General features: G+C 38.1%; 2 protein-coding genes across 4 annotated transcripts; both read right to left on the bottom strand.

Annotated features, from left to right (window-relative positions):
• Positions 1-7023: 7023 nt before the first annotated feature.
• Positions 7024-13938, bottom strand: LOC102703177 (fimbrin-2-like). The gene is made up of 13 exons (XM_040520205.1): positions 13798-13938; positions 13186-13664; positions 12927-13098; positions 12216-12254; positions 12046-12114; positions 11835-11951; positions 11202-11416; positions 10319-10474; positions 10024-10223; positions 9210-9367; positions 8680-8776; positions 7960-8051; positions 7024-7581 (listed from the first exon to the last, which is right to left on the bottom strand). Exons 1-13 carry the CDS (start codon positions 13882-13884, stop codon positions 7408-7410), a joined length of 2055 nt encoding a protein of 684 aa, XP_040376139.1. The 5' UTR covers positions 13885-13938; the 3' UTR covers positions 7024-7407.
• A 3747-nt stretch (positions 13939-17685) lies between these two features.
• LOC102716731 (pentatricopeptide repeat-containing protein At5g66500, mitochondrial-like) lies at positions 17686-23411 on the bottom strand. Of its 3 annotated transcripts, none has more exons than XM_040520192.1 (4): positions 21818-23411; positions 20222-20405; positions 18532-19580; positions 17686-18349 (listed from the first exon to the last, which is right to left on the bottom strand). In XM_040520192.1, exon 1 carries the CDS (start codon positions 23374-23376, stop codon positions 22021-22023), a length of 1356 nt encoding a protein of 451 aa, XP_040376126.1. In that variant the 5' UTR covers positions 23377-23411; the 3' UTR covers positions 17686-18349; positions 18532-19580; positions 20222-20405; positions 21818-22020. The 3 variants fall into 3 exon arrangements, with proteins under 3 accessions (XP_040376126.1, XP_040376127.1, XP_006644229.2); XM_040520193.1 differs by having other exon boundaries at positions 17686-18086; XM_006644166.3 differs by lacking the exons at positions 17686-18349; positions 18532-19580; positions 20222-20405 and adding an exon at positions 20576-20916.
• Between the last annotated feature and the right edge of the window lie 2557 nt (positions 23412-25968).

Genomic DNA, 25968 nt, shown 5'->3' with positions numbered 1-25968 from the left:
GTTAACGACTCAGTTACTAGTTACGTATGAGTAAAATAACTATTGATTAGATAAACAGGTTTAAATGAGTGGCACTGTAATTATTTGATGGTTGAGTCATATATAAGTCGGATGGTTGAGTTGTATACATAGCAATTTTTATCGTTAAATGTTCGGCAAGCTGTGAAGATAATATTGTTGTCCCTTGAAAATAGTAGCACAAATACTCTTTTTGTCAAAAATAATTGTCGTTTACCGTAGGATTTAGTTAAATTTTTAAAATTCCGACGACTAATTTTTTTGTTACAATAAATTTATAAAATCAATAAGTTTATGATAACGTGACATTACCTTTTGAGAAAAATTTATGTATGTTTTTCATTTTGCATTTAAGAAAAACATTAATGGTTAAAATTTTAAAATTTTAATCAAATCTTATCCTAAGCAATGACTAATTTTGACGGAGAGAGTAACAGTACGCATGAAAGTTGGGCAGGATGTTAATTTTTGATGCGCCCATATGGATGACCGGCATATGGAGAGGCCTTGTTTGGACGACATAACAAGCTTACCTGATTTTAAGTAGCTAAGATAAGATTAGGTTGTTAGCCATTTATTTACATTTTATATAATAGCAGAGACTTGTGTCATATTATATTTAACAATAAACTTTTTTATGCGATAATGCAGTCGTCCAAACTCCACCAAAACATATCCAATTCAGTCCCTGCAGCTACCAATCAGGAAATAACTTATTGTATTCTAACTTAGGAAATATTTTTTGTTTTATGAGAAATGCTCCATCATAAACCTCGGGAACCTTCCATATGAGTCGAGAATAATATAATTAGTTAGTTTGCATGTGTGATCTTCTTAACAAAATCCCCTTTTTAGAAAAAAAAAACATAGGTTTGATCCCTCAAGAGATATACTCCCTGCCACAATTTTTTTTAAAAAAATCGACATTTATAAAGTTTGGCTTATAAGTAAATTAATAATTCATATGTTTAGCGTCATCTATGTGATGTCATTGTATTCATGTTTGGAGCTGATTTTAGATTATGCTAGGATTTTAATTGTTGAATATGTTATGAAAGAAACTAATGGTTAAAGTTTTGCACCGAAAACTTATTTGGCTTTTTCGCAAAAAAAATTAAACAACATATTTGTAAATAAAAAATAATTTATAAATAAAAAATTTATATACTTATTCCCACTGGTCTAAAAACCAAGACCGAAAAATAAATTTTAATGAAATATCCCCAAAATTACAGATTAAAAATTTAAATTTTTGTTTTTAATCAAGCATAAACAAAAGACAAGAGGATAATCCGTTGCGTGCGTGTTGGGCTAGATTGGCCTAACTGTTGTCTGTGCATGTGAGTCGCCCCCAACACAAGTTGGCAGCTTGCACTGCTTCGCACAGTGAGAAATGTCAAGGCCAATCGATCTATGGGTTCAGACTGTCTTCGCAGCGATTACTGCAGCATGCAAACAGATCCAAGAGAAAGACGTACGTACGTTTGGTAGCATGCAGCAGTACTAGAAGACGAGTAGGTAGTAATTAACGATCGAATACTGTAGTAATTAGCAAGCAAATTAAGCAACGTGTACGTAGTTACGTCGTGGCTGTAATCATCATCACCACCACGTATATATCGGCTAGCTAAAGTACGTACGGTGTACCACTAATTAATGGGTTGGCTTTGCGCTTTGCAACGGCATTGTATGGCAATTAGGTTTTAAGATTAATAGGAATAGTGTACTCCCGTAGTACTTGTCTTAGCTAGATACTTTTGCCCTACCCGTTCGATTCAGCTGTTAGTGAAGCTTTTTTCTGACACACAAATGAGAAACATCATTAGCAATCTTTAGTACTCTTATTGTCCCAGGTAAAAAGGATTTTTCATTAGAAATATTTTTTTTATTTCAGATTCATAGCTAGAATATTTTTTTTACGAAGGGCCCCGTACGTACTTTCCAGCTTTCTTAATTAGCATATTAACCTCGTGCAAAACTATAAATATAAATAGTATATTATTAATTGAGAATTGAATACTAAAAAATAAAATAAATTTATTTGATTTTTTAAAAACATTTTATATAGAAAATTTTTATACCAAACATATATCATTTAGTAATTTGAAGGATATTAATCCAGTGGCATTGAAAAGAACAAGGCCGATTGGCCGAAGCGAGGAGCCGAGGACCGAGCTAAGTGCTGCAGGTGGTCCACCACCAGGCTCGTTACCGACAATCAATGGATCCATCGCGTACCCGTACTAATTACTCAATCAATTAATCAAAGTAGACTTATGATGTGCTTGGTTTCAGGGATGGGATAGAACAACCTATCTCTGACTCTGTTTGGTTGATGGATAGGTGGGATGGGTTGGACCTAAATTTGAGATGAATATATATCACTAAAACAGTTGGACGGGTCCGTCCCAGGACGACTACGACGCACAGAGGAGTTGTCCATTTCATTTATTAAATTTATTTAAAAAATATTTTACTTATAAATATACATCCAATTATTTTAAGTTATTCATATATTAATCCTAATATTTTATATTTTATTTTAGATATAAGAGATAACTTTTATCCTATCGTATCCCTTCAACTAAACAAAAAACAGACTCAAGTCATCTCATCTCATCCTACCACCAAATAAAAAAAATTCCACACATTCATTCAACTGAACAGAAAAATAAAAGCAACACATCCTACGATTTAGGAATGGATCTGCCCAACCACCTAGTCATAAAGAGAGAGAGGTATTAGCAGTGTTAATGTATTATTTCTGCTTTTTTTTTTCTGAGACCAGCAGCAGGCGGCGCGCGGGGCCCTCCCTCCTCCCTCTTTGCGTTGCGCGACGGGCGCAGCGACGAGCGTGAACGTGTGACGATTGATTGGATCTGCAGTGGAAGTGGACGCCACCAACCAGCGAAACCGTGAGCAGATTAGCCGTTGTGATCATAACAGTATATTCCATCGGTTTCACGTTTTGATCGATATTCTCTACATTTGTATATGTATGCTGAATTTATATATATATATATATATATATATGAATAGATCTAAACAAATCTAAAAAATTATATAATATAAAACCGATACGAGACTAATGGCAGTGTTCGTTTCTGCGCGCAAGCGCCGGCGTCGCTGCATCGCCTGTGCTGCGTATACGTCTTCGTTTGGCCTTTTTGCTAGCCTTGGCACCAAGCAGCCGTACGTGAGTTTGTGACCCTACCATGCAGCGCCTGATCTGATCTGTCGAGAGGCTGCAGCCCCGGCCGTCGTCTAGCTAGCTTGTGGGCGCGGCTGATACAACGATCTTGTCTAGCAGGAGCACTACTACCAGTACGACGGATCGACCAGTATATAATGTTGTAGTATTTGTCTGTGTGGATCGTAGCTTCCACGCCTGCGACAGATCGCCTCTAACGACTACTCCTGCATGCAGCTGGGACCGTCGCTCGTACGTACAGTCCGTGATTGATTGGTTTTTTTATAAAAAGAAGTTAAACGACATATTTCTAAAAATAATTTATAAATAAGACTTATATATATATATTCTTAACGATCTAAAAATAAATACTAAAAATAAATCTCAGTAAAAAAATACAATTAACTTTAAATAAACAAAAGCAAAAAAATATAGGCGATAGATATCAGCAAACGCTGCATGCTGCTACTGGCTACTGGCCTGTAGCCTCTCCTAGCATATGGCACGATTGTAAGCAGATCGAGATCGAGATGCATGTATAATGGTCATCGAGCTCTGCAGTCAAAAACCAAGACAAGATACACTAAGGCTGCGTTTTTTTCTCTTAGCTTACTCCCTCGGTTGTTGTTTCCACGTTCTCCGAATTATTAAAGATATAATTTTTATAAAAGAGTTACATATAAAAATTAAAAAATATTACACGTATGATCTTTTCTTCTGATCTTGGTACGATCAAACGTAACGACGTGGATGGCAGAGAAGAAACATAACAGTATTTATGTGCCTTAAAGTTCAATTAGAAGATAAATGTTTTATCGTACAAATATCATACAGAAATACTCATGCGTATCATCTTATTTTTAGTAGATTTTTAATTTTATAATAACTATTTTCATCATTTATATTATTAAACAAGTAAAAATTATGTAAGTTTTAATTATCCATCTATTAAAAGGACACAGACACACGGACTAAGTAGTACTCCCTCTGCCTCAAAAAAACCAATTCTTCGGTTTTCGTGTCCAACGTTTGACCGTCCGTCTTATTTGAAAAATCTTCAGGAATTAGAAAAAAATTAGTCACACGTAAAGTACGATTTGTGATTTATCATCTAATAAAAACAAAAATATCAATCGCAAAAATTTTTTGAATAAGACGAAGAGTCAAAAATTATAATTAAAAAGTGGAAAATTGGTTTATTTTGGGACGGAGGGAGTACGTTGAATCCACGACCCAGCTGATGGGAATTGGGAAGTGTGTTTAATTAGGTAACAAGAAATTAAAAACATGTCAAGTGTAGGTTCCTGTCGCTCTCTGAGCTTGAGCTAGACAGCGGTAGACACTGACGATTAGGCAGGCAAACTTGGACTTCGTGTTTAATATATGTACGCCAACTTGTATAGCTTTTCCATGCATTCACAAATCATCTTCCAACCGCCAATCAAGCAGCAATTTTCTAAAAAAAAATAAAATTCCTTCATGGTGTTGTGCAGAGAATCTGACGATCACCAATGTCATTTTCCTACCATATAGCATGCCATTACTTCCAATCCTCCATGCCAAAAATCTCCAAAATTCCAAACCAACCCATACGTTTGCTGGGTAACATTTTCCCATCGGAATCATTGATTATTAACTCGCGTGCAGGTTAATTAACTGCAACCATTGCAAATTAAAAAAAAATGTCGTACCTTCTCCCAGTGAGCATACTACCGATAGTGTTGACAATCACCACGATGTTTTTCCACCAATTTATCTTAATATAATCGAGTTTGTTGATAGGGAATCCGGCATTTCATTACCGTTGAAAAGCTTGTCTAAAACGATACTGATTGACTATCCTAATTAGCCACACTGAGAAAAAATTTCTGCTTCATTGGAGGGAAAAAAATGAACATATCTAGTCATCCATATGAAGTGTCACCAATTTCTGATCATTCATATTAACAAATAGTTCTAATCATTCATCCTATTTCTTTATTATTTTTTATTCTTATGAGTTAAAAATCCTATAAACTGTTCTGTACGACATTACGTCCTCCAAATTTGGAAATGGATACTTCCCTAAACACATAGGACTTGTTTGGTTTGAAGTAAAAACAACGATTTGAATTCTTAATGATTATTGTCCAAAAAGCTATTCGATTTGTAGGAATGAACAGTAGGAAAACCAAATGAATTTTTCTTTCCTACAAGTTATGGAGAAAAAAAGGCAAATTTCTTGAAAAAAATCCTATAAATTGATGTGTATATGTATTCCTATTTTTTTAATTTTTTTAATGGCTTAAAAATCCTATAAACTGCTTTGCACAACATTACATGCTCCAAAATTGGAAATGGATACTTATAATAATATTTATAGTTGGATAACATTTTCTGACAGAGGTAGTTGGACAACATCACAGGCACATATGGACAACATCATCAGGGCATCGGGCGGCGCATACAACACAAGACGCCAGGAGTTGCCGTCGGAGTGCAGAGGAGCAGACAGGCCAGGAAAAAAATACAGTAAAAGATCACTGCACGACCTGAACGTGCCATGCCCCCGTGCCCATGCGTCTCGTCCTCAAAAGTTTCTCCACTCGCGCACCACGGTAATGTAGCTGATTAAGAGCATACTCAGCAATATATCTATCTTTATTTATTCATCTTTTATCCTAAAAATAGATAATAAATTATAAAAAAATTTTAGATGTAATTCATATCAGAAAAGAGAAACTTCATATTTACATATTCTCTCTTCATCCTTCAAGATATATGGAGTATGTCATATATGGATAATTTACTGAAGTAAAAAAAATAAAAGATAAAACTGTTAAATGGATTGGCTGTTTATGCCCTCGTAAAGCTCCAACGACATTGCAGAAAGTAAAACATCTTGATCTTTGTTAGGGTCAGTTGCTGAGGCGGAGATCCTATATTTTTTTATTTACTGTGATTGACCGACAACGCTAATTAATCAGAAATTTACTTAGCCTCAGTGATTGCACCTAATTAGTGGACATTGGTCAGTAAATGGGCAATGTTTGTCAATTATATGGCTCTTCTTTAGGACATTTATAAATTTATTACTGGTGTTCTGTAAGGACACCAGGTAGGATAGTTCGAGTGATATTTTTTAATTGATCTTACAATAACAATTTAAATTAGCAATAAATTACTATTACTTTATATATAATATATATTATATGGTGGAGCACTTCACCCTCTCAGGATAATATACTCAATGTTTTTCTTATACCCCAGAATAAAATATGTTGTAATAGTAATCACAGAAACAACATAAAACGGCACTGCTACGTTTTTGGCACTTGTGTCTGTCAGTGAAGATCACAGATATACTGTATTCTGTATCTCCTTTTAGTTGGCTCATGCGTTCTTCCCATCCAAACAAGACGACCAAAACTCAGGACAAGGAGATGAGGAGCCCCGAGGCAGCAATGGTTGATGACTTGCTTTGCCTTCATTGCACGTGATTAGCAAACTCCAATTAGATGCTTCCAAGCCAAGTGATAGAGTAAAAAAAGTGATAAGAGTTTTTTTTAAAAACAATTCTACTGCTCTGCTTCCCAAGGAGTCAACCTGACCAGTAGCTGCCAACAGCTGTGCTCTACACAGGTTTCAGCTTGACAGTGTGTTTTGCCGTCTCACTTTTCTGAAACAATGCACTTAAATGTCATCATGGTCAAGTGAGGACCTGGACCTACATAAATCGTTCAACTAATAGACAGCCATTGTTTGTATTAATTGATGAAATGAGTTAGTGCAACAAAATAAAATTTATTACTTTTTTTTCAAAAAAAATGTTTTAGCTTATTCCTAAAATTACTAACAACCTAACTAGTTCTGCTAAAAAATGTTCTAACTGTAACCTACCTGGTGCGAGAAATGCCAAACCAATCAATCTATGTGGATTTCAGAAAAATCCACTGCCACTATATGATGTTACAGATATCGGCTACCTGTGTCAATATTTACAGGATGTTACACATCTCTCATCAAATCGATCTCACACTACAAAAAACCCCATAAAGCGAAACAATCAAAACTCTTTGCCATTCCCATCCCCACTCTTGAATGCATTTGCTCTCCAAATTATAGCAAAAGAATCAAGAACATAACCAATCCTTCATGGGAGGAGTATCCCACGTTTCAACAATAGCAGTCAGATCGTTTCCTTTCATGGCCTTGCACATCTATCTAGCTCCGCCATCATCAAACGATGATTCAGATGCAGAATCATCTGATGTTGAGACGGAGCTTGTCTCGCATGAACTCCCGTTCTCGGTGTCCAACGAATACGATGTTGGCCTTTTCAAATGCCAGTACATTATGCTCGCCGTTAATGTCAGCATCATTTTCTGGTTCACCTGAAACACAAACATATTACAGATGTAATTAGTTGATATCGCCACACTAGGTCTGGTATAATGAGCTACGTGAGTTTCCTTGGGTTGACATTCAATAAACTAACATCATGGACCTCTTTATGGTTCAGTAAGCATGTAGAACTGATACTGCACCGACAAAAATGGTATGTTCAAGAATATTTTGCATAAAATGCTTAGGCTAAAACCAGTGTATGGATCTTGTAGCATCCAAGTTACTCAGAGTCACACCAAAGAAAACAACATTGAACTTGTCAATCTAATTGCTCCTATGGAGTTTAATTCTTTACAAAAATGTATAGATTTCATAGTAACAAAGAATGAAGGAAAAAAACATATGCTTTCAATCATTATTCTTACCTCAAGTATATCTTCTGGTAGTAAGAAGATGGAGCAACCAAGTTTTCTAGCCACAGAAATGATGTATGAAGCATTCATTTGCTTTTCTTCATCTATACAGAAAGTGTAAATTATCAGGAAAAATATCTGATATCAGAACTATTGTTTAGATCATAATAGCCAATCTAGTTATTTTGCACATAACACTGTGGCCCTAAAAAAACGAGTACAAAGCGCTGTGACATACACGAACAGAATGCATGCATGACAATGGAATAAATCTAGAACATGTATACAATAAAGGAGTATGAGTGTACTGTGTCATGTAATAAATTTAGAACATGTATACAATGAAGGAGTATGGGTCTACTGGAAGACTACTACTTCAAAGCTATTTCCTCTGTCCCAAAAAAAACCAATTCTCCGGTTTCAAGGTTTAACCATCCATCTTATTTGAAAAATTTTTAGGAAATTAGAAAAAAATTAGTCACACGTAAAGTACTATTCATAATTTATCATCTAATAAAAATAAAAATATCAATCGCAAAAAAGTTTTGAATAAGACGAAGAGTCAAAAATTGTATGTAAAAAGTGAAAAATTGGTTTATTTTGGGATGGAGGGAGTAATTGAAAACAAGATGTAGTGTTCATAATTCCATAATAAAGATATGAAAAAAATTGAATCACAGGGAATAAAAGAAATTTGCAATAGCATCAGGGTCAAGGAAGGACGATATTAACCTTTTTCTCCTTTGGTCACAAGGCTCCAATTCACAACCCGAGGTTCAACAGCTCCAAGTAAGTCTAGGAAAAATATGCCACTTGAAAGGCTTCTATCCTGTAAGTATTAAATGTAAATAATTTTGAACTTAAAACCTGAGAAAAGAAAGTAGAGAATAGTAGCTGCAACTCGAAACCAGTGTACAGTGAAGCAGTGGTCCTTCAGAATAAGCAGAGTACACGGGATGATCCCATATTTTTGTGATACAGTGTAATTGGGTGTGAATGGAGTAACTATGATTCGTGATAGAAACTAACTTCAAGTATGAAATTTGTTTTTACTTAGGGGAAATATCTCAACATTTAATTACATGTAAAACAAATACTAAAACATATGAAGCTAGTGACCATTAATTTGATAATACAAGATTGTGTATTTCATTATCAACAACTTACAATGACAGACATCAAAGAACACTTTGTGGCAAATTAACCTAAGAAGAAGCAGTAATATATCAACTGTGCATTAGGAAATATCAAAGTAAACCAACCTTGAAACTCTCCATACGAGAACGCTTTCCAGAATCCTTGACTTTTTGGTTTGCCCATTTCAGTATGTCATTATCTGTGATCTCCTTTCCATTTGAATGGAATCTCAGATTCTTTAACAACTGAAGGATATTGTACCTCATCAATTGCCACAAAAAAGCTGGAGAAATAAAATACCATGTGATCACATGATCCAATAAGAAGCTAAAAGGAAGAGTTTATGCAAATGAGCCTACTTAATGGCATCAAATTTAAAAGAATGTCCTTTCACTGTTGAGTCAACCAGCAGTTGAATAAGAATCATTAATGTTAACAGTTCAACAAAATATTTAAATGTCCTGTGAAAAGCTAACAGTTCAACAAAGCATTAGGAAGAAAGTCATATAAAATAGTAAGACATCATAGCCATAACAATCAAATTTGGGTCTAACGTAAATAATCAGCCTCTTATGGCATTTATATCACTAGTCCAATTTGTTTCTTACTCCCTCCGTCCCAAAATAAACCAATTTTTCACTTTTTACCTATAATTTTTAACTCTTCGTCTTATTCAAATTTTTTTTGCAATTGATATTTTTGTTTTTATTAAATGATAAATCATGAATAGTATTTTACGTGTGACTAATTTTTGTCTAATTTCCTGAAAATTTTTCAAATAAGACGGATGGTCAAACGTTGGACACGAAAACCGAAGAATTGGTTTTTTTTGGGACAGAGGGAGTACATGTTTATGCACAATAGCCCAAGTCATGACAATGCAGCAATTCCAATACGAGTAAAAATATTGTGTATGAAATTGATGAAAATACCACTTACCTAATATCAATTTCTTGTTTCCTTGCACAATATCATTACCAGCAATATTCACCAAGGAAAATTTTAGTTCTTTCCCAATCTTCAGAACTTGATTGCAATTTTCCACTTTCCTGAAGGGTAGTTTTATTGGAGGCCTATTCGCCATCTTCCAATTAACTGAGCCAGGAGCAATCTTGTCAAGCACCTCAAGAAGCACCCATCTATTATCCCAGAATGAAATATCAGATAGAGCATCAGCTCGAGCGAGGATTGTGATGTGAGGGGAATAAATGTAATATTGTAATGTATGACCTACCCATTTCTAAGATCTTCAAACACATTGTTGATGTATGTAGAAATTCCAAGGCTATTAATCCATAGTCGGAATGACCTTTCTTCCCTCGAAACTTGAGCATCATCAGAGAGCCCATCGACAAAGGAAACTTGCTTCATTTGTTTTGACAGACCATTCCTGCAGTAAAAGGAGCAAAAGTCAAATACTTTCATATGGTTGTTTGGCTGCCAACCTAAAGATTTGACCTGATAATAACATCAATTTTCAGGCAGGCTTCAACGGCAGTAAAAGTTCTTTTTTTTGGGTAATCATTCAACCCCTAAAAACGCTCAGACTTAGTATATAGGTTGTTTATAATAGCATATCTGGCAGAATAGTTATACTGGTTGTCCATTCCAGATCAGTTTCAAAGAAGATATGTTGCCACCAAATCATGCCTAGAATTTCTAATTGATTTCATTTCTCAACTTTTGAGCTAACAAAGATGATCATGCTTAGATTGAGCTCCTTTCCTATGTTATTAATAATGCATATTGATGGACAATACACACAGTGAAAAAACTGTCAACCTATTTTCCTGGAAGAACACATGGTATCATGCTTCAACCGGTGAAATAGATAGAAAGAAAGAGATGTGCTCTGACCTTCCCAACATGTCCATATAGTTTTACTAATGCACCTTTAGTGAGTAAAAAGATGAAGGAAGCATGGCACGCTAACATAACATCAGTACATCACTAGCTTCGCTAAGATATACATTTTTTCTGAATAAGCATGACATGTTAATATAGACTTTTTACACAATTGCATATCATCACTCTGTCCCTATGTAATAGAAAGCCAAGCAAAGCAGGGATTCAATTTCTTTAATAAATTCTTTAAAATGAAATTCAACGTTGCATACCTTTTCTGGAAAATATGAGCCACAAAGGCAAGATTTAGATTTGGCAAACCATCGACGATGTCTTTTGGGGTCAGATATCTTTTGCAGCCCATCCTGTCTGCGTGCTCAAGAACTAATCTTGCTCTATGAAGAAGATCTTTAACTGCCAACGGGGATGGTTTAGCACTGCATTCAGGTGCCAGGACATTCAGTAGACAAGCATATGCCTCACTGTCCTGCATTTTTATGTTGCACAAAATATCAGACATTCATTCTTCATACTGGGTTGCAAATGGAACTAAAGATAAATCACTGTTTATTCATCAATTTGGATTTTACTAAATGTTTGGATAAATACTGACAACAAAATGTCTTGTTGCTTGAACTATGAAAATAAATACATAATAATGTATGATTAATTAATTATTGACCAAATTATTCTGAAATAAGTAGAATAACAACACAAATAGTGAAATACAATCAATTTACCGTGTTAACTACATTTTCTGAAAGGGAAAAAAAAAACTATACATCAGAGTCCTAACTGATCAACGAAAACTAACATGACCATTCAAATGCTACCATGTACAAGAGATTTTACAGCTAATAACAACTAAAGAAAACTGGATCATATTGGAAATCAAGTGATCATACCTTTATATCTGACGAAAAATTGGTTACTGTTCTCTGGAAACCTCCTTTCTTCAGTTGAAAGTTCATCCACCTGAGTAGTATTTTTTCAGGAGACAAGCTCATAAGCTCCTCCATCTCCTGCAATAGTCATAAACAATTGAGTTCGAGTTATCTTCCAATGTGACAGAAAACAGGTCACAGTGTTTTAGGATGAATAAGAATCATGAACTACCTTGCTGTCTTCAACCAATTCAACTAACTGAGGTGTACTCTTCAGGTTTACATCAGCCAAAAGTTGTATCTGGTAATTATTATGTTAGAACAGTCAGTCGGATACATGGAAAAAAATAACAGTAGTTCAGCTCTTGTGTTCAACGAAATAGTGACACAACAGGAACATACCTTAATTATTTGAGATATCAAGCCCAAGATAAGGTGAGGCTGCAAGCACATAAGATAGTTTTTATAAGATAATTGAATTAGTTATATGAATGCTTGAATATATAAATGAAGTGGAAACAGGTGCAATCAATGAAATGCATGATACAAGAGCAAAAATAAAGCGCAAGTCAAGCAAAAGGAACATGTAACTAGTAATATAATATCCAAGACAATCAAAGAGAACAAAAAGGCATAAGTAATTCCTGAAACAAACAGCAGAATTCAATAAAATGAAACCTATCACGCAAAACATCTTTTTTTATGTATCAGCAATTTCAAGATTCCATCACAAACAAGACAGAATGGCACAGTAATAACCAGACCAATCATATGCCACCATTCAAGCTTTTACAGAAATGGCCGTGCCGCTACCATGTTGTTCCAGTGACAACCACTAGGATGTACAGATATAAAACTAAAGTAAAGAGAACCAACACAACACAGAATGCTTTACAGTCCTGGGCATCACATGGACTTCTATCTGGTGTCCCAACATCCCCCTCTTGAACACATGTGCGTACGCACAACTAAAAGGGAACAAACCGAAACATTCAGATTTACTCTGAACTTCATGCTGCCGTAAATACGTCATGCGAGCGATGATCACACACACAAAAAAAAAAGAGCTAGGAATTGAATAAAAGTAAAAACAGCTGGGAGAGTCAGTCCTACCCTCCCCTCAGCGAGGTCCTGCGTGCCGATGTTTACGACGGTGCAGCCGATGGCCTTGGCAGAATTGAGGCAGAGCGTGTGGTTCTCGTTCTTCTCCCACAGGTTGAGCAGCTTCTTGGTGTTGATGGCGCGCTCGTCGATCGTCCCCGGCACGGCCAAGTTGATGAGCTTACTGAATCAAAAATCAGGGGGAAAATGATCATATCAGAGCACATGCGAGTGGATCCGAGTTGACAAGGGGATCGATGAGGAGACGGACCAGAGGAGCACGCCGTCCTTGGTGAGGTGGAAGAGGTGATCGGTGGCCGGATCGATGGGGAGCGCGTTCTTGAGGAAGGGATCCTCGGCGAGGTAGGCGTTGATGTGGCCGACGTAGGACGACTTCTCGGACTCGCTGATGGTGTGCAGCAGGGTGGTGGTGGCGGCCGTGAGGAACGCCGCCGCGGAAGAGGAAGAGGAGCGCGCGATGCCGCCGCCGCCTCCGCCCGCCTTCTTCCCGCCCTTGAGCCGCAGCTGCATCTCGGCGTAGACGCGGAGGAAGAGCTCGAATCCGACCCCCTGCTGCGGCCTGTCGTCGGCGGCGCGCGGCACGGCCTTGAGCACGGACGCCCACTCCTCCTCCGTGAGCTGCGCCCCCGGCGCGCTGTTCTCCTTCTCGGCGCCCCCGGCAGACAGCGCCGCCGGCAGGTCCCGCAGCCGCAGCCTCCCGCTCGGCGACGCGTCCCGCAGCGAGGCGTACTGCAACACCACCACCACCACCAACCCCAAAAAGAAAAACGCGCGACCGATCAGCATCAACGCGGCCGCTCTCGCGCGGATCGAGCCGACCCCAATGCAACACCCCCCCACCCCCCTACACGTACGTACGCACCTGGGCCTGGAGCGCGCGGAGGTCGGCCTGCGAGAAGCGGCGCTGCAGGTAGGGGTCGGAGACGACGACCAGCCCGTCGAGCCCCATCCTCCTCGCCGCCGGATCGGAGGTGGTGGTGGTGGATCGGAGGTGGTGGTGGTGGATCGGTGGCCGCCTCTCTCTCTCTCTCTCTCTCTCTCTCTAGAGCGGCCGCTCGGAGGAGCGGAGCGGAGGGCGGCGTTAGTTGGTTTCAAAATAAAGGAAGCAAGCAAGGGAGGGAGGAAGGGGATGATGAACCGGTGGGCCCGGGTAACGGAAAGCCTTGCCTTTCGCACCCAGTTGGGAGAGGAGAGAGGAGAGAGAGAGAGAGAGAGAGGAATTCAAATTCCGTGCTGGCTTTCCACGCTGCGCTGCGGGGTGGGGGAGCAGTGGGTGGGATGGGAGGCTGGCCGGTGGGCCCGCGCGTGGGGGTGGTGACAGCTGGTCCCGACCGTTGCTGTTTGGGAAGGTAGTGGTAGTGTGAGCAGTGTGGCTTGGCTGTAGCCTGCAAGTGATTAGTAGTGATTACTGCTGCAACCTTCAAGTGATTAGTGATTACTGCTTTGACTCTCTCTCTTCGCTGCAATTTTAATATTTTGGTCCTTTAAAAAAACTTATTTTATAAATAGATCCCTGAAAAAACTTATTGTATGAATGAGTCTTTTTACCGCGTCAATGTTATTGGTGCCGTCGTTGAATAGGACGGCGCCAACGATATTGTCGCCGTTCTCCAACCATGTGAGCATAGCATAACGACTTGAAGGATGGCAGTAATAATATTGGCGCAGTCAAAAAATTACATTCGTACGATAAGTTTTTATAGGGATCTATTTATAAAATAAGTTTTCAAAAATAACCAAGATGTCAAAATTCCAGCTCTATGTGTGTGTTTAAAGGCTTTGAGCTGAAGGTTTATGCATGTTTTTGACAACACAAAAATTACTGGCCAATACTGCAAATGTTAATGCATAATTATTGGGTGGCCATGCAAAGCCCATGTTCCCAGCTCAGCCACATTGAAGGGTCACGGTGGATAGTTGTTCATTAAGAATTATAATAATTGGATTTGTGTATTTTATTTTTGTGGAGCCATTAACATGAGGTTATTATGCAATGTATTGGAGGTACACAGGATTTGTCTTTTTAAGCGCCCTTAAAAACCGTGTAAGGGGGTGAAAGAATTTCTCTTTCTTTTAGGGAATATCATTTGTAGAGTGGCTAGAACCTTGAAATCCTTAGGTGCCACCCCAATATCATTTTCATGTCAATATGTGTTTTGGAGCGTTGCTTTGTATAAATGTTGAAATATATCAAAATAAATGCATATATCTAGCTAATTAAGCACTGTTTAATTACTTCAAGAATAAACATCTCTGAGCAATAAAGCTATAGCCAGTTGTAGTGTAGCTGGAGAATTCAAATCTACGTATGTCGCCTAGTACCATTTTTATGTCGAATACTCGAATGTGTTTTGCACCTCTGATTTGTATTCCCTCCTCCATCCTAACAAAAATGCAGTCCTATTTAATTGCTTGAGGAGTGGCCATCTAAGAGCATCAAAACATTAAAACACTACCTAACCAAAGCCCAGTGTTATTTTTCAACCTATCTTTTCGCTTATGCTTATGCTTATAAGCCTAAATTTAAATTTTTAATCTTATATTTATAATTGATTTTAGAGTCTTTTCATCATGATTTATTTTTCGGTCTTTGTTTAGATTGTTAAGAACACGTATGTAAAATTTTTGTTACAATTTATTTTTAATTTGTAAATATGATGTTTACTTAATTTTTTTTGTTAGATTTTAGCATCAAGAAGGGATATAGTTACTGCCCATCACAGATTTATTGTTCGTGACGAGCTATGAACGACTTCGGTGACGGACTTTGCTTTCAGCCCTGTCAAAGATAGTTGCCATCAGTGATGGTTATAGGTCCATCACCGATGGAACTTTCTCATCACCGACAAGTCAACAATAATAATCAGACAATTGTCTGTCACAAATATATGTTTAGCCCCATCACAAATAGTCAATTCCATGGTAGTGTAAAAAGTCAAAAGATGAGGGCCTTTACATCCAATGTGTTTTGTATCATTGATATGTGCTCCATTTCATGAAAGAGTGCAATTCTATTCAGTTACTACTTGAGTAGCCATCTAGAAGCATTAAAATATTAAAATTACTACATGGGCAATAGTGTGGCTGAAGCATTGAGGATTAGAATATTGTCATGTATAAACGAATCTCGCATGAATTTGAAACTGAAAGATGATATGTTTGAATAGCTCACAGCAAAATAGCATATAAATTTGGATGGATTCCTAGAGAGAGAATAGAGACAAATAGGGGAGTTGCATTGGATTTCTCAAAAGAAAAACAAAATGAGGTTTGAGCACATGTTCTAATTTCCTATAGAATTGAATGCAATCGAATGGAATTTGGCGACCTTCAACCCTGTCTTCCAAAGAACCTGCTTAGGAAAAATATTTCTACGAAAATCCTTCAAACCAAACGAGCATTGAAATCCAAAGCTATTGTCTGGAAAGGTGTACGTGACCTATGACTGTTTCATATCAAGAGGAATCTAGTCAGCTCAGGGGGTGATTGTAATGAAAAAGTCAAACCATATATTTACAAACGAAAAATACTTTTTGAATAAAACTTTTGTATGTATTCTTAATGATCTAAAAGCAAAGGCTAAATAATAAACTACAATTGAACAACCCCAAAATCTGCTCAAAATTTAGGGTTAAAAATTCAAATTTTAGTTTATAAGTATAAACAGAAGTGGAAAGACGAGAGTGTTGGTATCAAGCATTTTGAGATCATTGCCTTTGCTAATAAATAGTGGTTATAAAAAATGGTATCAAAGTATTTTTTTTCCTTTTTTTCACATAAGGTATCTAATCTAGTAATTTCATGTTGGCATAAAAAGTTAATTTTTGGGGGGCACAATATTGTCAAGGGACTCATATGACCTTAAATTCAATATAAAAAGTTCGAGTAATAAACATTTATTTATAAATTACCATAGCAAAATAGACGGTTATGATTGAAAAATTACCTAAACATTCAAGAATGAATGTTGTCTTTAGCTAAATAATTTAGAATGTTCTTTTATGAGAATACATAAAATGCATGGCTACAAGATAGGCAGGGTATTCTTGCCAGGATTTCCTATTACCGTCAGGACCAAGGTTACCACACCCGGAGGCAACCACAGTAGCGGTGACAAACCATGAAAAAATATATCAAAATTATCTAATTTTATTTTTTAAAAAAAATTATTGAATTTGATATGATTACCGCAGTATTACCATTACTAGACCCTGGCAGTAAGTGCAATAACCGCGGTAAGTTAAACCATTTGTTGAACCATCTGTAGAAACTAAAAAAAAATAAAGTCGAGGATTTGAATCAATCCTCCCCATCATTACCGAGGATAAAATACACAGTACTTGCAAAACCTTTTCGGCTAACACGTGAATGTTAAACACCAGGCACTGTACGTGCTTGGGACTTTAGGTCATGTGCCACCCATTGTTTTTTATTTTAATAAACTAATTCCAGCTTTGTGAAATAGAAAATATTAAGCCGTACGGTTGTACCCTATTCTTTGCATACCAGTACTATAGCTTTTGCTAGCAAAAACGGAGCAACCTCACTCAGTGAGTCCTTTCCAAACTTCCAATAGTTTTTTTTTTCTTTACTTTTTATTTGGAAGAGTGTTCCAACAGTTCGTGACAAATATTCCTGCACAGTCCTCTTGGTGGCACTGTTATTAGTCTGGAGTTTATTGCTCTAGTTCTACATTAACTAACCGTAATATAAAAATCTAGACTATAAGAGAGAGACAGAGAAAGGACTATATTAACTTCTATCGTTCAGTACAACCTTCATACGCTGGTTACAGATGATTGCTTGTGCTGGAGCTAATGAACACCTAACAACTATGAGAGTGACACATAAATGATGATGTCCATTATGGTATGAAGTACTGAATTAGGCTTGATAACCTACCAGAGCAAGCTAAAAGGGAGGAACCTCCGAAAAAAACTTAAAATCTTGATAACCTACTGAATTAGGCTTCCAATTTACACCTCGGTTAAAATCCTCTTCTTTTGCTTCAAGGAGCTTTAAGGTGTTTATTACCTGTAACAAGAAGCAGCATGTCCCTCTTGAATGATGGAGGAAATATATATGTTGCATAGAAAAGATTCGAAGTGTTCCATGCAAATGGAAGGGTGAATGCCCATCTGAGGTTTTAATCTGCAAAGGGAAGAAAAGATGCCGACAGGTATATAGATCTGATCCTCATCAAGTTGCAAGTTAGAATGTAATCGCAATTATTGGATAAGAACATGAACAAGATGGATGTGTGGCGGCAACCAGCAAAGACTAGGCTTTTGAACTTTCTTGATGTGATATTGTGATATCAATGATGTATAGATGAGCAATATATGCAATGCATATGTACCAAACACGCTGAAGTGCATGCACGGCTTCTATTTATGGAGGGCCCTTGAGGTGTGCTGCAAATGATATGGCAAGGATGTTATCAGGGACAGTTCTTTCACATCTTAGTGATACAGGAAATGGTACACAGGCACACACACAGCAATACAGCATCATGAAAGTGCCCCAAATAACAATGACTTTCTTCTTCTCTTATGAGAAAAATAATAAGAAAAGGTGGATCTCCTGATGAAATTACCTTCTTAGATGTGTGATGCAGGAATTATCCCTGAAGTTTCAAACAGCAAAAATAGGTGGCTTCTGGTTTTCAGACCTTTCAGAAACAGCACAAATGAAACAGACATTGTGAAAACTGTATGGAGCAAGAGAGGGGGGGACCAGTGTATGTTCCTGCAAAAAGGAAGTCTCAACAGCCCATCACTCAGTAGGCAAAGCAGCAGCAACATGTGGGGGCAAAGGAGCATGCTCATTGACAATGTGCCAGTCATGTATTGCCAGGGACCAAATGGTACTATAGGTCCTTCATACATGGATACACGTGTAATCTCAAGTATGTCAATCATTGAATGTGATGGTAGCAGTAACATGATAAAATCCATAGAGCTGAAGGATGATATTGCATATGCCAATGTCCTACAAACAAAAGATAGAAGTTGAAGAAGATCTAAACATGATAACTGTGCATCTTGCATTGGACTGACTTTGGCTCGTGGTCTGCTATTGATAAATGGTGTGGAACAGCAAGCTTCGAGCAATCAAAGGTCACTTTCATGAGCTAATATGATCAAGAGTAATCAGCTAGCATGCATTCGGGTTTCTTTCCAGCTGGCACAATTTTAGCTTGTCAAATGTGGGACCAAGAAAGTGACATGAACTTTCTTCTTGAGGTTCAGATACATCAGCTATACTACTATCGTTTTCTTGAACATGCTGGATGGAGGTCTGCGTTTAAACTGACAACACAAACATGAGGCGACTCCTATCAAAACATTCAGCAATAAATGTTGTGATTGACTGTGCAAATAAAGATATCACAACTCATGGTATTCAAATCACTGAGAGAAAAACTAATGTTGGAAATGAAATTTCAAAAAGTGGAACATGTGCACATGGAGATGGAACCCCCAATTAGGTGCAAAGAATATGAAATGTCCAGAATCAGCTTGACAAGATTATTAAAGCAGAAAATCTTCACACTGGTACTACGTAGCTTCTTATATGAAAAGATCTAGGGCCACCATGGACCACACATATTTAGTGGCCAACTCAGCTTCCTATCATTTGAACCTAAAGGAAAAAAAACAACAATGGAATAACTGCACTTGGATATTGAATATAACAAAAATCAAGACAGATAACAACGAATTTCGATGCGTTTAAGAAGATTAGATGAACACATATGATTAATAAGGTTTGAATATTTTGGAATAAGAAGCTATACACCTACTGAACTTGCACCACAGCTTCAGCCTGACAAGCCAAAATAAGCAGGTGAGGAATATTGGAAGTAACAATGTCCAAATATTCGGTTGAAACAGTTATGTCTTGTGTCTTACATTCCTTATCTCTTGAGTTATGTGGATTACTACTGTGAAATCCCTCTTATGTGTTATGCGATTCATCATTCAATTGAGGCTTAAAAGACAAGTTAACAGACTGTACTAACTCAAAACCAAGAATACCATGGACAAAACTATGGCAATTGACAAGTAATACAAAAGGTAGATTCCCCAAAATAGACAGTAGTGGGTTGAATGAAATATGTAAGCTATTACAACCACATTTTAAGATCCAACATTGATGCACTCATCGTGTAATTAGCTAAAAACTTGAAGATGATAGGAAAACGAGAATAAATCCCTAGAATCTGAGTTCAAACATTAAGTTCATAATTTATTTGCAATAAAAAGGTAAACAAAAAGACTTACCCATACAGCATCATGGTGTGATTAGTATTAACCATTTCATTTGGGAGAATTCGGTGAGGGGAGATTGTAGGATTATTAATAGTTATTAAATTGTATATACTGTTTACTTTCTTGTTTCTTGAAAATTTTCAGAACAAACTTCATGCAGCTCCATAACCCCTTAGGATAAGACTGGAAAGCAAGCCTGCAATATCAAGAATTCAGTCGGTATGCATTCTTAGAAATTGCAATCCAACACATCATGAGATAAATGATGTTTATTCTACATTCTACCAATGAAAATATGAATCATTAGCTGTTCGAAAAAACTTTGGACAATAAACAACAGACCTACCAAGATTAAAATGTTATATCAGTTTCTGAACATGATCGCAACTCAGAAGATTATTCAGTTCTATGGAAAACACTCCTATCGCAGGACGAACTAGCTGATCAATGCCAGGACTGGAAATATGTTGCAGAAGTATTTGATAGTATAAACATTCTCCCTTATTTCAGTTAAACCTATTTAAGATATATTGCAGAATTTTGTCCAGTTACCAAATTTAATCAGAAAAGGGATACCAAAAGGGGGAACTATCTGCCAAAGTTCATAGTGTTTCAGACAGCAGTAGCAGCACAGTATCGACAGTAAACAGTTCGGTGCTGGCACAGTGGTGCCTGTCACCACAGAACTGGTGCGAGGGCAGTCTTTCCTACAAAAGAGAATAGGTCACTGATCTTATCAGAATTATCAGTGACACAATTGACCACATAGCACCAAGCACCATAAGTGCTCCTCTAAGTAATAAAAAAAACCAAGTAACCTAAATAGCAGATTACCAGGCTTGAAATATTGTATGTGCCCCTCTATGGAAGCTAATAAAAATTCGCATAACCAAAACAATGTAACAGAACCTGTAAAGGATCTTTTAACAAACTATTTAAATGTACCAAGCAGTTTCATTAAATGATCATATATTTTAGTCTTATTAATTATTCATATCATGCAACTTCAATAGTTGGTTACCTTCCTATATTCGCTACTTCTGGTGATGAAGTTGGTGTCTAGAATACTCCAAAAAAATTACTCACATACAAAATTTTGGTCCAAGTTTAAACTGCACCATTCTGTTCATGTTACATCAAGTGATCTCTGTTGTTTAACATGGCTTCAGAACAAGGAAAACCCCAAATGGACAAACAATAACTATATGTAAACTTGATAAGTCATAACTGGAATTAGGATAGTTTTCCAAAACATAAATTATTTCTAAATTCTTAAAACGCATTCACATGTATTACTAGAGGATACATATTTTATGTCACACCTGAAACATTTCAGCTTTTTACACAAAACAGTATGTCAATGTTAAATCACACATGCATCATCATCATGTCTAATGACACAACTGTGGCCATTGCAGCAAAAAAATCCAAAAATATGCAAGAATGAACATAACTAGTGCAGTTCATAGCATGCTTACTAACATAGATAAGCTAGGTGCAATGCTCAATTTTGTATATTAAGGCATATGTACCCATCGCAAAATGCAGTCTTGGAATAAAGTTGGCTGTTTTACACATGTACACCAGCACGAGCAAAATTGGCCCTACCATTTAATCTCATATGCTCAGTAAACACTGATTCAAAAGTGTTCCCCTTCCCCACTGAGTTTGTTTGATGTTATCACTCATCGAGTCCAATTAGCATGAGTTGTGTTCTCGGCTTATTTTCCCCCAAAATGTTCTTGGTGTCCTTGTGTATAATCCAGTGATGAGATGTACTCCCAGACTAGAGCAAAGTGGAAACTCAGTTCCTATCCAGTGGAGGAGATATGACTACTAGCTGCTTCTTTCCTAAGACCCTTGTCCATTATAGTCCTCCTTGATTCATCTGATTCGGACCATTGTCTAGCAGCAGCATGAAAATTCGATATTAGCACATGACTTCCTGAATTTTCTGGGTCAACCTCCAGAAGGTGAAGGGCTACTTTGTTGCCTCTCACCACATCCATGTTAGCAATACATGCATTCAACATTGCCACACAGATGGAACCAGAAAGCTCACTTTGGTTTGAACTGAAACTGCAATAGAGATCCCATGCCTCATCAATCTGGCCTGCACGGCCTAGTAAATCGATAAAGCATGCATAGTGCTCTGGTCCCGGATTAATCCCATATTGATTTTTCATCAAATGTAATGTAGCTCTGCCGTCATCGACAAGACCAGATTGTCTGCAAGCTGAAAGAACAGCGGAGAATGTAACCATGTTTGGCAAGACCACTGGTTCAGCTTTCTCCATCATTTTAAACAAATCTAATGCTGCTTCTCCATGCCCATGGTGACTATAAGCGTCAATCATACTGGACCAGGAAACCACGTTCCTGCAAACCATTCGGTCAAAAATCATACGAGCAGCCATTGTCCCCCCACATTTTGCATACATATTGATAAGTGCATTGCATAATATGGTCTCCGAAGAAAACCCACGACGAAGAGCCTTGCAATGCACCTGCATACCATACATCAAATTCGCCGTCGCTGAGCAGGCAGTGAGAGCGCATGTCAGTGTAATGCCATTGAGCTCAATCCTCCCAAGCATCAAGAAAACCTCCCTGAATCTGCCGTTCTCCACATAACCTGAAATAACAGCATTGTACAGAGCAACATCCTTTGGGCAGTCCGTGCACCTAAACACCCTCATGGCTTCCTCGACAAGGCCACAGCTCATGTAGAGATCCACGAGCACCGTCGCCATGACGACATCAGCGTGGCACGCGAGGACGCTGCGGGCGTGGACCTGACGGCCGGGGCGGAGCGCGCGAGACGCGACGCACGCCTTGGCCACGGTGCAGAGGGTCGCGGCCGTGGGCGCCAACCCCGCGGCGGCCATGCCGCGGAAGGCGTCCGCGGCGGCGGCGGGGCGCGCGTGGCGGACGAGGCAGGCGAGGAGCGCGTTCCAGGCGACGGCGTCCCGCGCGGGCATTTCGCCGAACAGGCGGGACGCCGCGGAGGGGAGGCCGGCGTTGGCGTAGGCGGTGAGGAGGGCGGTGGCCGGGATAGGGCCGGAGAGGGAGGACGACTTGATGAGAGAGGCGTGGACGGCGGGACAGTCGGACGGGTGGGAGGAGAGTCGACGGAGCAGCGGGGCGAGCGGCGGCGGCCGCCGCATCGAGTCCCTTGCTTGTCCAGTCACAAGCACAAAGAAAAACCACCACCCTGATTGAAATGACTCTTTTGCCCCTGGTTTAACCATGATAGAAGCTTAATATACAACAAATGTTTAAGCAATATTTGAGAAATTATATATAAATATATTTTTACAAAAATATGATCTATCATGTTCAAAAAATGGTTATCACATCGCACGCAAAAAAGGTTGCATGGGTTGATTGCTCTATTTTTATCTGTGATAACCTTTTTTTAAAAAAAGACATGCTAGACCGTATTTTTTTATTATGTTTATATTTAAATATTGCTTAAATATTTGGTGTATACTCATTGGCTACGATAGTTAAATCAATGACAAAAGAGTCATTTCAAGTCACCATCCCTGCTGCGAAATTGGTGATTTTGAAAGAATAAATATCTAACTTGTGGCTGCAATTTTAACATATGGGTCTTTTTTTTTTAACTTATTTTATAAACAGAACCTAAAAAACTTATTGCACACGTGGATTTTTTGACCGTATCAATATCATTGGTGTCGTTGACTCCTCGTTTGATGTTGGTGCCGTTCTCCGGCCATCTGAGCATAACTTAATGACTCAACGATATTGGTGTCGTCATATTCAATGACGACCCCAATGATGTTAACACGGTCAAAAAGGTCTGTCCGTATAATAAGTTTTTTTCAATGGTCTATTTATAAAATAAGTTTTTAAAAAGACCAAAATGTCACAATTTCAACTCTTGTAGTGTTTGTGTAAAAAAATTGGAAGAGTGACATCTCAAAAGTGTCACTTCGAAAGAGTGTCAGATATTTAAAACCCCCATCTCGGATGATAGCATTCCTCTCATCTTTTTTGTTCAACAATTTGGTTTGACGTGACCGTCAGAGCTGCTCCTCTCGCTTGGTGGAGGTGTGGTTACGGTACGAAAACCATGAAAACCATAACAAATTTGTATTTGAAACTTTTAAATTTAAATTAGAAGGTTATAGCGGTTTCTTGGTCAAAACCGTGTGGTTTCTGTTAAAAACCGTGGATAGTATATTTTTTTCATCTATTCTTGCACTAAACTCAATACAAATTATTCTCTACCACATATTTTTTCTAAATTTCCTCAATTTTTTTAAATTTAGCTTAAATTCATATGGTCCTACCGCGGAATATCGCCTTAACGGAGAGGGTGGTTACCTCGACGTGAACCATGTGTACAACTATACTATTATTTTTTTAAAAGAATAGTAACGGTCATGGGAGATCCACCAAATCTATTATACACATGGTCTTTCCAACTGCTTCTTTATGTTAAAATATGACAAAATAGTCTATTGTTATTTTTTCATCTTATGTATAAAATATTGCAAAATATCTTGTTGTTCTATTTTTTATCTTATGTATAAAATATTATAAAGTAGTCTATTGTTATGTTGTTTATCTCTAAAATACAAGTTGTTCCAATATTAGTATGCGTATAATTCATATTACTCAGTAGTGCACATGTATTTATAGAAAAGTATCACCTACGACATTAGCTAGCAATACTAGAATCTGGAAAAAAAGTTGACTTAATCCGCTGAAGTAGTGAGAGTGGTCATTAAATCACGTATTCCACCCCTAAAGTATAGATATTATCTTACCGCTTGTAAGCTAAATTTTGAATTTTGAACCTTAAATTTGAAGTTATTTTTTGGGTTTTTCCATTGAAGTTTATTTTCTAGGCTTTAAATCACTTAGAACACATATAAAATTTTTATTCATAAATTATTTTTTATTTATAAATATGTTATTTGATTTATTTCCCTGAATAAGCCAATCGATCATCCCCAGTTCAAATAATCTCTTGTAGTAGTTTTATATGTGGCGGTGGTTTTGGTCAAGAAAAAAGCTGTTAATCAAATGGGCTAGGCCCAATTAAGGTTAATTAAAATTCCACTAGCCCATAATGAATGGTACAGACAATAATATCATCTTAAAGAATTAAAGTGGAGAAGCTCAACTTAAATAGAGAGGTTAGTGAGACTCTCTGTTGACTGGCTGAGACGGTAGGAAGACCGCCACACGCGCGCGCCGGCCGGACCGGGCTGTGGCGTCGGCTCGTCCGGCCCGTGACTGCGTAACGTCCGCAGGGATAATTGCGCGGTAATCACGTAACGGGATCGGGGGGCGCGGATTTGGGTTTCCATATTCCTCCTTTTTCTTCCCTAGAACAGAACAATTTTTTACTCCACTGCTTTTGCTCCTCTCTGGTTTCCTCGAGTTCTTGCGCCGCCTCTCTGTCCCCCCGGTTCTGTTCTCTTGCGCGCACGAGGGTTCAGAACGAGCAGGCCTCTGCAACCCCTCTCGCCAGAATACCTGCTCGGGTAGGCGGGAGCTAAGGTTTTTTGGGAGTGCGTTCGCACGACTGCTCACTGCATCATGTCGACTGACGGAAACGGCAATGGGAGTGGGAGCGGTGGCACCCACGCCAGCGGTGGCACGCACGGTGACGGCGGCGTCAACGGGAACAACAACACCAACGGAGGCAAACACCAGCGGAGGACCATTTTCAGGGTATATCGCATTCTCCTTCATTCTGTTTAATGTTTTAGAATGTCTGT

The sequence above is a fragment of the Oryza brachyantha genome, chromosome 1 (assembly GCF_000231095.2).
Source record: "Oryza brachyantha chromosome 1, ObraRS2, whole genome shotgun sequence".
Lineage (NCBI taxonomy): Eukaryota > Viridiplantae > Streptophyta > Magnoliopsida > Poales > Poaceae > Oryza > Oryza brachyantha.
Note: the sequence above shows the minus strand (reverse complement) of the source record. Positions and strands in the feature narration are given on the sequence as shown.